This window comes from Tachyglossus aculeatus, chromosome 25, assembly GCF_015852505.1.
Source record: "Tachyglossus aculeatus isolate mTacAcu1 chromosome 25, mTacAcu1.pri, whole genome shotgun sequence".
NCBI lineage: Eukaryota > Metazoa > Chordata > Mammalia > Monotremata > Tachyglossidae > Tachyglossus > Tachyglossus aculeatus.
In genome coordinates this window covers 23,807,130-23,820,063 of record NC_052090.1, presented here as the reverse complement: position 1 = coordinate 23,820,063, position 12,934 = coordinate 23,807,130, and the positions used below count along the sequence as shown (strand labels likewise).

The following is a 12,934-nucleotide window of genomic DNA, read 5'->3' as shown; positions in this document are numbered from 1 at the left end:
TGTGGAAGGGTTGAGGGATGGAGGGCATCGCTCTGGGGAATCTCCCCTGGCTAGGCAATGGTGCCCGCAAATAGAGAAGAGCAGAACTCAGGGCACACCGTCGGGTCTCCTTTCGGTGGGCAGAGGCTGGAAACTCAGCTCAGCCGGAGCTCGGACTGTCGTTAGCCGCTTTGGCTAGGTTGTGGTTGGAGACCTGGAAATGGTCGGGCAACTCAGCTGTGCACCTGTGTCGGGGGCCGGGCCTAGGACGAGCGGTACAGCATGGGTCTTGGGGGATTCTGGGAGGAGGCAGCCCCCGCGCTCTTGTGGACTAAAGGCCGATCGGAAGGGAGCCAGCAGAGTGGGTCGGAAGGGCGGCCCTGTGGTAGTCGGAAACCACGAGAGGCGTGGGGTGCCTTCTGGTCAGATCGGGTGCAGGGCGCTCTACCTGACCTTCTGGATGAGGTGGTTCCAAGCGATGGCTCTCCGCCACGCCCTCAAGGACCTTAGAATCTAACGGGGGGAGACGGAAAGACATATCATCGTCATATGTGCTGAGGAAACAGGAGAAACATTGTCCGTCCAGCTGCTCTCAGCAAGAGCAGGGAGAATTGAAAATAAGGAGTACGGAACCCAAGATGGCCACAGAGTGGGCAGCCCTGTGTGTGTGTGTCCCTGTCTCTGGGCTGTGGGCAGCAGGGGCTCTCTTCCCCGCCCTCCACAGAACTACCCCCATTTTCAGTAGTTTGTCCAGCGCCCTACGCATCTGGTCCAGGCCTTCCTGAAACTGAATCATTCATTCATTCATTCAATCGTATTTATTGAGCACTTACTGTGTGCAGAGCACTGTACTAAGCGCTTGGGAAGTACAAGTTGGCAACATATAGAGATGGTCCCTACCCAACAGCGGGCTCACAGTCTAGATGACTGAAATGAAAACCATTGTCCAAATACAACCTCTAGGAAACATGCCATGAAATATGATCGAGTCAATCAGAAATTATGGTTCAGACTATACTCTGCGCCCATTTAAATTTTCTTATTTGCAGAAGGTAAGGCAATGCTTGCCAAAAAAAAAAGATAACCAGAAAGAAGAAAAAATCAGAGATTGTGCACATATCTGGGATAGAACACTCTGATAACTAGTTCTGGTATTACGTGGAAAAGGGGAGGAGCAATATTCTGAATTTAGACTGGCTTCTTTAGAACACCCTGTTTTAAGAGTGATGCACATGAATGTTCTTCATGTTTTCACTAAAGAAAAGATAAAAAGAGAAAGGTGAATTATTAAGTTTTAAAATTACCCAGCAATTCCATCGCATCATCCTCATTGTTAATATCATCTTCTGTTCCGGATGGAGTAGGACTGTGGACCGAATCAAAGGAATCTTGAGACAGCATTGCAGCCAGAAGTTTCTTTTGTTGTTGTTGCTGATGTTTTAATCCTTTACTCTTCGGTTCCATTTTTAAGCTTCCTCCAGGACCCCTCACGTGATTCCAGGGGTCCTAGTGTGTCCCCCTCTTTCCCCACCGCAGGGGGGTTGCCTTTGAAGTCTCCTCCACCCCGATCATTCATTTATTCAATTGTATTAATTGAGAGCTTACTATGTGCAAAGCACTGTACTAAGCGCTTGGGAGAGGACAGTACAAAAGCAAGCAGAAACATTCCCTGCCCACAAGGAGCTCACGGTCTATTAATACAGATAATGCATATATAAAGTAATATTCATTCATTCATTCAATCGTATTTATTGAGTGCTTACTGTGTGCAGAGCATTGTACTAAGCGCTTGGGCAGTACAAGTTGGCAAATATAGAGACGGTCCCTACCCAACAACGGGCTCATTTATAATATATTTATAATGTATAATTTACATAATATACAATATATAATTTATATAATATTTATATTATATCTAATATGTAATTTAATATATTGTTGCCGACTTGTACTTCCCAAGGGCTTAGTACAGTGCTCTGCACGCAGTAAGCACTCAATAAATATGATTGAATGAATGAATGAATGAACATAATAAATATAAATAATGATCCCCGCCCCCACCACCTACCGCCAGGGCAGCATCCGATGGGCAAGGCGGATCGGCTGGCCCTCATCCATCCTTCTCCCCCTTGGCAGGCGTAGTGATCGTTCCCAGCGCTGGTGTGGGCATCGTCCTGGGCGGCTACATCATCAAGAAGCTGAGGCTGAGCGCCCGCGAGGCGGCCAAGCTGGCCATGATCTGCAGCGGGGTATCGCTGCTCTGCTTCTCTACGCTCTTCATCGTCGGCTGCGACAGCATCAGCCTGGGCGGCATCAACATCCCCTACACCACCGGGTAAGTGCCCACGGGCCGCGTTTGCGTCCGACATCCCCGACCCCCAGCCGGCCACGACCGGTCAGAAGCCAAGGCCCTCTTCGTAGCAGGGGCAGGAGGACATGTGCAGAAGTGCCGTGGGGCTGAATAAAAAGTGCAGATCCAGTGCAAGGATCACACAGAAATGTGAGGGAGTAGGGGAGCTGAGGTCTTGGGGAAGGCCTCTTAGAGGAGATGTGATTTTACTAAGGCTTTGAAGGTGGGGAGAGTGATCGTCTGTTGGATATTCATTCATTCAATCATATTTATTGAGCGCTTACTGTGTGCAGAGCACTGTACTGAGTGCTTGGGAAGTACAAGTTGGCAACATACAGAGACAGTCCCTACCCAACAATGTGCTCACAGTCTAGAAGGGGGAGACAGACAACAAAACAAAGCACGTGGACAGGTGTCAAGTCATCAGAATAAATAGAAATAAAGCTATATGTATACATATATATATATATATATATGTTTGTACAGATTTATTACTCTATTTTACTTGTACATATTTACTATTCTGTTTATTTTGTTAATGATGTGCATCTAGCTTTACTTCTATTTATTCTGATGACTTGACACCTGTCCAGATGTTTTGTTTTGTTGTCTGTCTCCCCCTTCTAGACTGGGAGCCCATTGTTGGGAAGGGACCGTCTCTGTATGTTGCCGACTTGTACTTCCTAAGTGCTTAATACAGTGCTCTACACACAGTAAACGCTCAATAAATACGATTGAATGAATGAATATTCATTGAGCATTTACTGTGTGCAGAGCACTGTACTAAGCTCTTGGGAGAGTACAATCTAAGAGTCAGAAGACATGTTCTCTGCCCACAAGGAGCTTACAGTCTAGCGGAACAATGATAAGTCAGGGGAGAAAGCTGGTTGTCTTAAAGTCAAAGGTCAGGAGTTTTTGTTTGATGCAGAGGTAGATGGTCAAACATTGGAGGTTTTTGAGGCCTGGGGAGGTGTGTAGACAATAATGTTTTAGCACAGTGATTCAAGTAGAAGAGTGAAGTCTGGACCGGAGAGGCTGGAGGCGGGGAGGCCAGAGAAGAGGCTGATGCAGTAATCAAGGCAGGATGTGAAAAGTGCTTGGAGTAGCATGGTGGCAGTTTTGATGAGTGGCAGATTCAGGAGATGTGTAAGTAGCACCGGCAGGATTGAGTGGCTGAATGAATTTACGAGTTGAAGGAGAGATGAGTCAAGTATAATGCCAGGATTGTGAGCTTGCAAGACAGGGAGGATAGTGGTGCTATGTACAGTGATGGGAAGATCAGAAAGAAGACAGGCTATGAGTGGGAAGATGAGGAATTCTGTTTTGGACACGTTGAGCTTGAAACGTCTGTGGGACATCCAAGCGGAGATGTCTCGAAGACAGAAGGAGTTGTAAGACTGCGGAGGAGAGAGACCTAGTGGAGAAGTAGCAAGGCCTATTGGAAAGAGCCCAGGCCTAGGAGTCAGAGGACCTGGGTTCTAATCCCAGCACTGCCACTTGTATGTTGTGTGACCTTGGGCAAGTCATTTCACTTTTCTGTGCCTCAGTTACCTCATCTGCGAAATAGGGATTAAGACTCTGAGCCCTACTTGGGACATGGACTGCATTCAACCTAATTAGCTTGTATCTACCCAAATGCTTAGTACAGTGCCTGGGACCCAGTAAGCAGTTAACAAATGCCATTTAAAAAAAAAATCAGCACTGGGGAGGTAGGTGTTGGAATCCTTCACATAGAGGTGGTAGTTGATGTCATAATAATAATAATAATAATAATAATGGCATTTATTAAGCACTTACTATGTGCAAAGCACTGTTCTAAGCGCTGGGGAGGTTAAAGGTGATCAGGTTGCCCCACGGGGGGCTCACCATCTTCATCCCCATTTTACAGATGAGGTAACTGAAGCCCAGAGAAGTTAAGTGACTTGCCCAAAGCCACACAGCTGACAATTGGTGGAGCCGGGATTTGAACCCATGACCTCTGACTCCAAAGCCCGAGCTCTTTCCACTGAGCCACGCTGCTTCATAGAAGCAAATGAGTTCACTGAGGGAGTGGGTTTAGGTGGAGAATAGAAGGGGACCCAGAACTGAGTCTGGGGGGATTTCTGCTGTTAGAGCGTGGAAAAGGGGAGCCCACTTAAGAGACTGAAAAGGAGCGGTCAAGGAGATACAACCAGGAGAGGACAGTGTCAGTGAAGCCGAGGTAAGAGCGATTTGAAGGATTAGGGGTAGATCCCCAGAAGGCAGCTGAGAGGGCGAGGAGGATTAGGATGGAGTCGAGGCTGTGCGATTTTAGCAAGGAGCAGGTCTTCGGAAACCTAAGGGCCACTTCCATGGAGCGGGTGGGTGGAAATAGTCCAGGGTAGAATTGATTCTAGATACATAGATTCCTAGGTACTGAAAGCGACTATAAATGTAACAGATGCCTAGTGGATGGGCACAATTTTGGGGGTTGGTGTGAGGAAGTTCATCTGCTAAGGCTTGGAGGAATACAAATGTGTGGTCAGAGAACCTGCTGGAAACCCCTCGCCAGTGGTCTGGGTCGAAACAGGAGGATGTTCGTGGTGAAGTTGGCCAGCTCCCCGGAAAATGGTTGCCACCGCCAATGGTCCCTCACCCCGCCCCCGGGGCCCAGAGGAGACACTCCGGAGGGGCGGGAGGAGGACCTGGCCTTTAAGGTGGCAACAGTCTAGCAGGCGGATCTGATGAGGAACCTTAGTAGGAAAAGTGAATCCCATTTGACTGATGGCAGGCCCAGATCCTATCCCCAGCTCTGCCCCTTGCTCCCTGGGTCACCTCGGCCAAATCACTTTACCCCTTCGAATCTCAGTAACCACTTCTGTAAAATGGAGATGGTTAAATTCCTGCCTCTCCCCAGCGCCCAAGGGTTTGGGGAGCTCAAAATGAGGTCATAGTTTTGCCGCTACTATCATCAAATCCTTGTTCTTCTGCCAGTTGTTTTTCTGCCTTATTGGCTGGCCAGCTCCTGAAAGCCTGAGGACGCGTGGCTTTCCCCTCTGATTTATTCTCGGCACTCAGTGGCACTCAGTAAACACCACTGACTGATCACTGCCGTGAAAGTGGGTAGAAAAAACAAAAAGGACTACCGATTCCAGGGGACATTTGTAGTTTGTTAAATTAAGATCCTGCCACCTCCTGCAACTGGCCCAAAAGGAGGACATAGTATTTGGGACACCCCTCTCCCCCAGCTCCCAAAAACCTCTGGACCCCATGCCTCCTGCCACAGGGAGACTGTAATGACTTCTGATTAATCAGGGGATTAACTTGTACCACAGCTCTGCCCATCTTTTCCCCCTGGCTGAAGGCTGGTGATTTTGAGAGGTTTCCTGGAAAGCCCAGTTGAGGGGTCTCAGAGGCTAGAGATAGCTGTTAGCTTGGTGTCCTTTTGAGGGATTTCCAATCTAGAAGAGTTGTCATCATTGTGCCTATTTATTAAACATTTTGTGTGCCCAGCCCTTAGCAGAGTCTCTATCACCTGTGGGGCTCACAGTATATTATTAGGCAGGGTGAACTGGGATCTTATCCCCATTTTACAGTGGAAACTGAGGCCCAAGAAGTTTAGTGACTGGTCACAGGTCTCACAGCAGGCCAGAGCTGTGCCCACCCCATCCGTGGCCACTTCCAACTCCAACTGGATCTGGAAACATCAAGGAAAATTGCCCTGGGAGACTGGACTCTATTTCAGAATGGGGGAAGGTGAGGGTGGGGGAGCCCATTGCCTCTCTGTGGACTCAGTTTCTCTCGCTTAGAACGGTGCTTGGCACATAGTAAGCGCTTAACAAATGCCATCATTATTATATTAAGCGCTTATCACACCGATTTTACAGGTGATATAACTGAGGCACAGAGAAGCACTGTTGGAAAGAGCACAGGCCTGGGAGTCAAGAGGAACTGGATTTTAATTTTGGCACTGCCACTGACCTGCTGTGTGACCATGGGCAAGTCACTTCACTTCTCTGTGCCTCAGTTTCCCTCCTCTGCAAAATGGGGGAGATTCAATGTGTTTCCCCCCTCCTACTTAGACTTTGAGCCTCATGCGGGACCTGATTAGCTTGTATCTACCCCAGTGCTTAGCACTGTGCCTGGCATATAGTAAGCCCTTAATTAAAAACCACAGTTATTATTATTGTTATTTTTGTGCATTGCCCTCCTTCCATCCACCCCCCCACCCCCCGCGAGGCTGGTTTCCGGGAGGGAGCCAGGGATTCCAGGCCCCAGGGACCAATTTTCATTGCCAAGTACGGCCAAAGCCTCGCTCCCCTAAACTGTGCCCACCGGGCTCTAATAATAATAATTATGGTATTTGTTAAATGCTTACTATGTGCCAAGCTCTTGTGGGCAGGGGCAGGTTCTCGGGCTCCCGTCGTGCCGTGCTGGTGGATGAGGGTCTTGGATCGCCTTATGTGGGGCGCGCTGCTGACTGCTCTGTCTCCCTCTGCTCCTTCCCCCAGCCCCCTCCTCACTGTGACCCACCGCAACCTGACAGGCAGCTGCAATGTCAACTGCGGCTGCAGGACGCACGAATACGAGCCCGTCTGTGGATCGGATGGCATCACCTACTTCAACCCTTGCTTGGCCGGCTGCGCCAGCGCCGGCAACCTCAGCCTCGGGGTGAGTTGTCCGCGTGCCGGTGGGGGGAGGTGCCCCAAGACTGCTGAGCAGGACCCCGGCCTCACACACATCAGAGGGCTTCCAGTTGGTGCTGACAAAAAGGTGCCAACTGTGGCCTGCCCTGGCCGGGAAGCCCGTCCCATCCCGGTCCCCTGCCCCGTCGTGCCCCCGTGGCCTGCAGCGCAAAGCTGGCAGCTGTTTTCCCAATCTCTGCCGGGGGGCAAGTGTACCACAGCCCCGAGTTTCTGTCACTGTCACCGCTACCCTGACCCCCCGCAGCTGCATTCTGGCCAAGCCGGGCCCCAACGAGGGTGGTAATGAGTAATGAGCCCCACGGGGCGGCGGGAAACTGGGCGGGGCGAGGCCATGGCAGCACTCTGGTCTAGTCTGTCCCGTCGTTTCTCAGGGCCGGAATTACACCGACTGTGCCTGCGTCCAGAGTCGCCAGGTCATCAGCCCGCCCACGGCTGGCCGGCACGGCCAGCTCCGCCTGGTCATCGTCAAGACCTATCTCAGTGAGAACGGCTATGCCGTGTCCGGGAAGTGCCACCGCAGCTGCAACACCCTCATCCCCTTCCTCGTCTTCCTCTTCATCGTGACCCTCATCACCGCCTGTGCCCAGCCGTCCGCCATCATAGTGACACTCAGGTGAGGGCGTTCACCCGCCTGCAAGGGGCACCCGCGCAATCAGGCAAGGGGAATACATAGAACACAGTAGCAGGCGATGGATGGGCAGAGATCTAGCTTTATTGAGCACCCACGGGTACAAAGGGTTTTACCAACGGAGCAGTAATCAGAACCTGGGAAATTCAAAGTTCAGGTATGTAGATACCCAAGGCGACTGTTCAGTTCATCATCAATCGTATTTATTGAGCGCTTACTATGTGCAGAGCACTCTACTAAGCGCTTGAAATACTATGTGCAAAGCACTGTTCTAAGTGCTGGGGGAGATACAAGGTAATCAGGTTGTCCCACGTGGGGCTCACAGTCTGCATCCCCATTTTACAGATGAGGGAACTGAGGCCCAGAGAAGTTAAGTGACTTGCCCAAAGTCACACAGCAGACAAGTGGCGGAGTCGGGATTGGAACCCACGACCTCATGACTCCAAAGCCCGTGCTCTTTCCACTGAGCCACGCTGCTTCTCTGCTTCAGTTGATACATGCCGGGTATTTTAATAGTAACAATGGCATTTATTAAGCGCTATGTGCAAAGCACTCTTCTAAGCGCTGGGGAGGTTACAAGGAGATCAGGTTGTCCCACGGGGGGCTCACAGTCTTAATCCCCATTTTACAGATGAGGGAACTGAGGAACAGAGGAGTTAAGTGACTTGCCCGAAGTCACACAGCTGACAGTTGGCAGAGCCGGGATTCAAACCCATGACCCCTGACTCCAAAGCCTGTGCTCTTTCCACTGAGCCATGCTGCTTCTCTAGAAGGAGTGTGTGGTCTGCACGATTTGGGGAGTAAGTGAGGTGTGGGGGAGAAGGCTGGGCTGCATGGATGGACTGGAGAGAATGGCTAGGGGGGTCAAGGGAGCCAGTAGGTAAGAGGGGGAAAGGAGGTTTTTGTCCAGCGGGTACAGGCTTGTTTAAACCAGGCAGAAGTTCTCTTTACACAGTTGGGGGTAGCCCGGTTGAGGGGCAGGGGTGGGGCCAGTTTGTGGCAGGGGGCCAAAGGTCTTCCACCCCGTTCCCTCTATCCCCACCTCTTCTGGGACCAGGAAATCTCATGGCTTCATCGGAGACAGTTTCTTCAAGTCGGCACCCAGCGTAGCTCATGAGTTTCAAAACCAGGCCTGGGAAACCCCTCTCCCCACCCAAAACAAAGCGGGAGAGGATAGGGTTTGTTCCCAGTTCAGAAAGTAGCAGTAGGTGTGGGAAGTATCAATCGTGGAGGAGAGTTTGGAGGCCAAATTAGGGAGGGTTTGGGTGGATGGTGTGGTGGGGCCAAAAGCCTTCCGTCCCCGCAGGTCCGTGGAGGATGGAGAGAGACCATTTGCGCTGGGGATGCAATTTGTTTTACTCCGCACGCTTGGTAAGTTTCCCCAAGAATCAGGGCTCATCTCATCTGTAGAAAGCTGTTCGGGCCTACTGTCCCGGCTTCTGTCCCACTCAAATCAGTAGATGGAAGGAAGGTGGATGGGCCCCAGGTGGTTTCTTCTTCCCCACAGGGTTTGGTATGGGTCATCCCCACCACAGTCTGAAACTGTATGTAGGGAATCGCTGACAGGGGTCCCATCGGGCGCTGAAGGATGAAAATGTTTCTCGCTTCCTGGGGTCGGGTCTGTTCCCGATGAAACTGGCATCATGCGATGAGGACAATTTCCCATCAAGCCTTCTCCTGTTTTGATTCCAATCCAACCGACGCTATTGACAAAGAGAGCACAGGCGAATACGAGAGTATCAGTATCAGCAGACACGCACGCTCACTCACTTCCTGCCCTCCAGGAGAAGGTGTCGGGGGGGAGGGCGGAGGGCAGACCCAAAATAAACTAGGAAACGTGGAAGAAGCGAGAATGGAAAGATGGACAAGTAGAGTATGTAAATCGATCTGGTCTGCATGCCCAAGTGCTTAGGTGGTGGTTGGCAGGATGTGACCTGGACAGTCTCGGAGGCTTTCAGAAGGGGAAGTGCTCTGATCCAGCGGAAGGGAATGAGCAAAAGTCAGGTGGAGATGGGAGATTTGAGGATGAAGCCCTGTTTAGATAACACGGAAGCGTCTGGTGTCTGTGGCTGGGAGTGTTGGGGAGGAAAGTGGAGGCCTGGGTTGGAGGGGCGGTGCCAATGACCGCCTCTCCGGTGGCCACTTGGATGGCGACCGGGTGCCCTGACTTCATGTAACTGCAGGAAGGGCATCTCCCTGCCGTGGCCGGTAGTGGACACGGGTCCCTGCAGACCGGACCGACTGTACATTGTCCTCCAGCCTGGGGAAAATCATTCCGCCGAGCTGGATCGTGCAGGGCACCGAAGCCCAGTTCCGGGGAGAAAATGTGTCAGCCACTGGGTTGGACCAAGATGCATGGCCAAAAAATTGGCCATTTTGCACAGGGGACAAGAAGAGGGCTTAACCCAAGGCCAGCAACAGGAAGATGCCATTTTGGCAGAGTGGGGGGGAAGGCACAGCCCTGTCTTTTCCCCCCCACCCCGGACCTTCTCCAAACCTTCCTGGATCATCAGGGTTCGTAGAGGGAACGATAGGTCGCAAAGCAGTTGGTGAGTTCTCCCTTCTTCCAGAGGCTGCCTCCACGGCTGCAGTCGCTGTGTTTGGCACTGTAAAAGAAACAAACACAACTACAGTGCCAGTAGGAAATGAGTTTTCTGAACTTACACCAAACCCACCTCTCTCCGCATCTTCCCTGACCACTCCAGGCCCCCTATTTCCCCCCACTGTGCTGACCGAGCACGACTCACCTGCCCTCCCCACAGCCTCCTTCCTCCTCCCGTCCGTCCGTCAAGCGCACAGGCTGACGCCGGTCCCCGGGGGGGTCTCTGCGTTTCCTCGGCAGCGTACATTCCGACCCCCATCTACTTCGGCGCGGTGATCGACACCACGTGCATGCTGTGGCAGCAGGAGTGCGGCGTGCGGGGCTCCTGCTGGGAATACGACGTCACCTCCTTCCGCTTCGTCTACTTCGGGCTGGCGGCCGGCCTCAAGTGCGTCGGCTTCGTCTTCATCTTCCTGGCCTGGTACTCACTCAGGTGCCGCGACGAGCGGCTACGCGGGGCGCAGCCCAGGGTGGCGGCGTTCCACACTGTCAGCGAGGTGGTGGTGGCCGACGGCCACGTCCGGACACGGTCCTGCCCGGCCTTCGGTGGGCCCGAGCTCCTGCCGGAGGAGGGTGGCCTGGCCCGGGGGATCCCCAACACGGCCCAGACGTACCCTGGCGCCGAACCCCCACCTTTCCCCGGCCCGTGAGGGACACCCCTCGCCCCCTGCGGCCCACACTGCGGCGACAGGAAGCCGGCATTCCAAGGTGGGTGACAGCAGCTCCGTCGTCCGGTCGGGCACAGGGCCAGCCGCTGTCTCGTGGCAACAGGAGCCTGGGGGGCTGGAATCGCCCCTTCCCTCCAGGCTAGAGGCGGGGCATGACGGATTGAGAATTTTGCCTCGCCCAGTCAGTGCCCTCCGCTAGAAAGCACAACAACACGATGCCACTATGCAGTTTGAGTGCCAGGGCCAGGAGGAGCATCCCAAATGGCTGCCCGCTGCTTCTGGTTGTTCTCCCGAGGACTCCAGATCGCCTTACCGCTTAGGGGTTTTCCATAAGGAAGCGGGTGGGTTGCCTCTGACCCCAAGGAGCGGTAATGGGGGAAGTGGCCACGTCACTCCGGGAGGAAGCAAGGCCTGAGCCGGCCCATCGGAGAAGCGATGAGAGACTTTCCGGAGGCCTTCCGGGGATATACGACAGTGATCTCTTCGGCGCGACGGTGAGCAGGGAAACCCGGTCCGGGAAAGAATCACCTCAGACCCGCTGGGATCAGCTACCTTGTGGCCATCGGAGCTGAGGAAAAAGTAGGAGAAAAACCACATCAGAGGGCAAGGTGATGAGGGCCTAGAAAAATACATCCGTTTCACGGGGGCCATTGTCATGGGCATTTGAACTTGAATCAACCACAGTGTCTTTTAGGCAGGTCGGGGAGCTTCGACTTGGGCTGAGTCTAAGCAGACTGAGGCCCTCTTCCCCGCCAGCTGCCGCCTACTCAGGCTGGGAGTTTGCCTCCTTTCCCCCCTCAGTGAGGGCAGCCCGGAGCCCAACAGGCCCCTCCAGCTGCTCTTAAACTGGCTGCTTTCTACAGGTGTGCTCACGGGAGCCAATTCAACAGCTAGTTTCTGTTTTCATTATTAGAAGGTGCCAGTTCTAGCTCACTTCCCCCACCTCCCCCCCAACCCCAGGTCAAGTTTCTGAGACAATAATCAACTCCCCAGTAGCAGACCCCAACTAGGCAAAAATCCAGAGCGGAAAGGGAGCGAAGGCCGCCTTACCTGAATGCTCTGCACCAAGTGGGGTTGGTTCGTTGTGGCAGTGAAGGAAAATGGGCGGCACTGCCCTAAGGTGGCTCCTGGGGAGAGGTGGTGGCAAGTTGGGGGCCCGGCCCAGGTCTGTCCATCTCAGGCTTCGGAGGGAAGGAAAACAGAAATCCTAGCAGCTATATTCACCTCTGACTGCCCCCGGCCCAGGGGCGTCTCAGTCCTGGGAGGTCAGGCAGACAGGTGGCTGAAAAGAACAACCCTGAAAGGAAAAATATTGGCAGGAACTCAGCCCACTGGACAGAGGGGAGGCGGGCGGTTGAGGCTGCCCACAAAAAATCATTGTTAACAGTTTACAGGTGGGCAGGCTGGGTCCCCACTATCCGCCTCCTGCTCCCCCATCCCCTGCCTCACTGACCACTCACTGTCCAGCTGGAAGGAACCGTCCCCCAGTTCGGGGCTGGGTGTACTGGGAAGCAGCGATCACTTGGAATCGGGGCAAGTTCACGCTTATTTGGCAGGCACTGGGGGACATCCAAGAGATGCACAACCAACCGACCACTCTATGGATCCCCGGCGCCACTGCCAGTTACTGTAAACTGTCTGGTTACAGACTCGTGAGTACTTGGGACTTCAAAATCAAAACCTGATGCACTGAATAAATAAAAGCATGTTCTTTGACTAAAACCAGGTTGCCGCCTCCACTCTGTCTTTGCCCTTTTCATCCCTTCTTGCCGTCTGCCCCCCCCTCTCTACCTCTGCCTTCCACTTTCTATGACTATCGCTGTCTGTCTGTCTCCTGTTTCTCAGTCTCTTCCTGGCTGCCTCTCTGTGATGGTGCTAATCGTTGTATTTATGCACTTACTATGTGCCAAGGACTGTAGGTAATGAGATAATCAGATCAAACACAGTCTCCCTACCAGATGGGGCTTACAGTCTCAGCAGGAGGGACAGCAGGTACTGAAGCCTTATTTTACAGTTGAGGAAACTGAGGCCCAGAAGTGAATT

The 12,934-nt window shown here is 52.7% G+C and overlaps 1 protein-coding gene across 1 annotated transcript in view; it reads left to right on the top strand.

Annotated features, from left to right (window-relative positions):
- Nucleotides 1–12,593, top strand: part of SLCO5A1 (solute carrier organic anion transporter family member 5A1) — a 45,022-nt gene extending 32,429 nt beyond the window's left edge. The window contains exons 7-11 of the mRNA XM_038766530.1: nucleotides 2,116–2,314; nucleotides 6,799–6,958; nucleotides 7,365–7,606; nucleotides 8,928–8,992; nucleotides 10,464–12,593. Of these exons, the coding sequence (XP_038622458.1) occupies nucleotides 2,116–2,314; nucleotides 6,799–6,958; nucleotides 7,365–7,606; nucleotides 8,928–8,992; nucleotides 10,464–10,873 (1,076 nt within the window). The 3' untranslated portion in view covers nucleotides 10,874–12,593. The remainder of the gene's footprint in view (nucleotides 1–2,115; nucleotides 2,315–6,798; nucleotides 6,959–7,364; nucleotides 7,607–8,927; nucleotides 8,993–10,463) is intronic.
- Nucleotides 12,594–12,934: the final 341 nt, after the last annotated feature.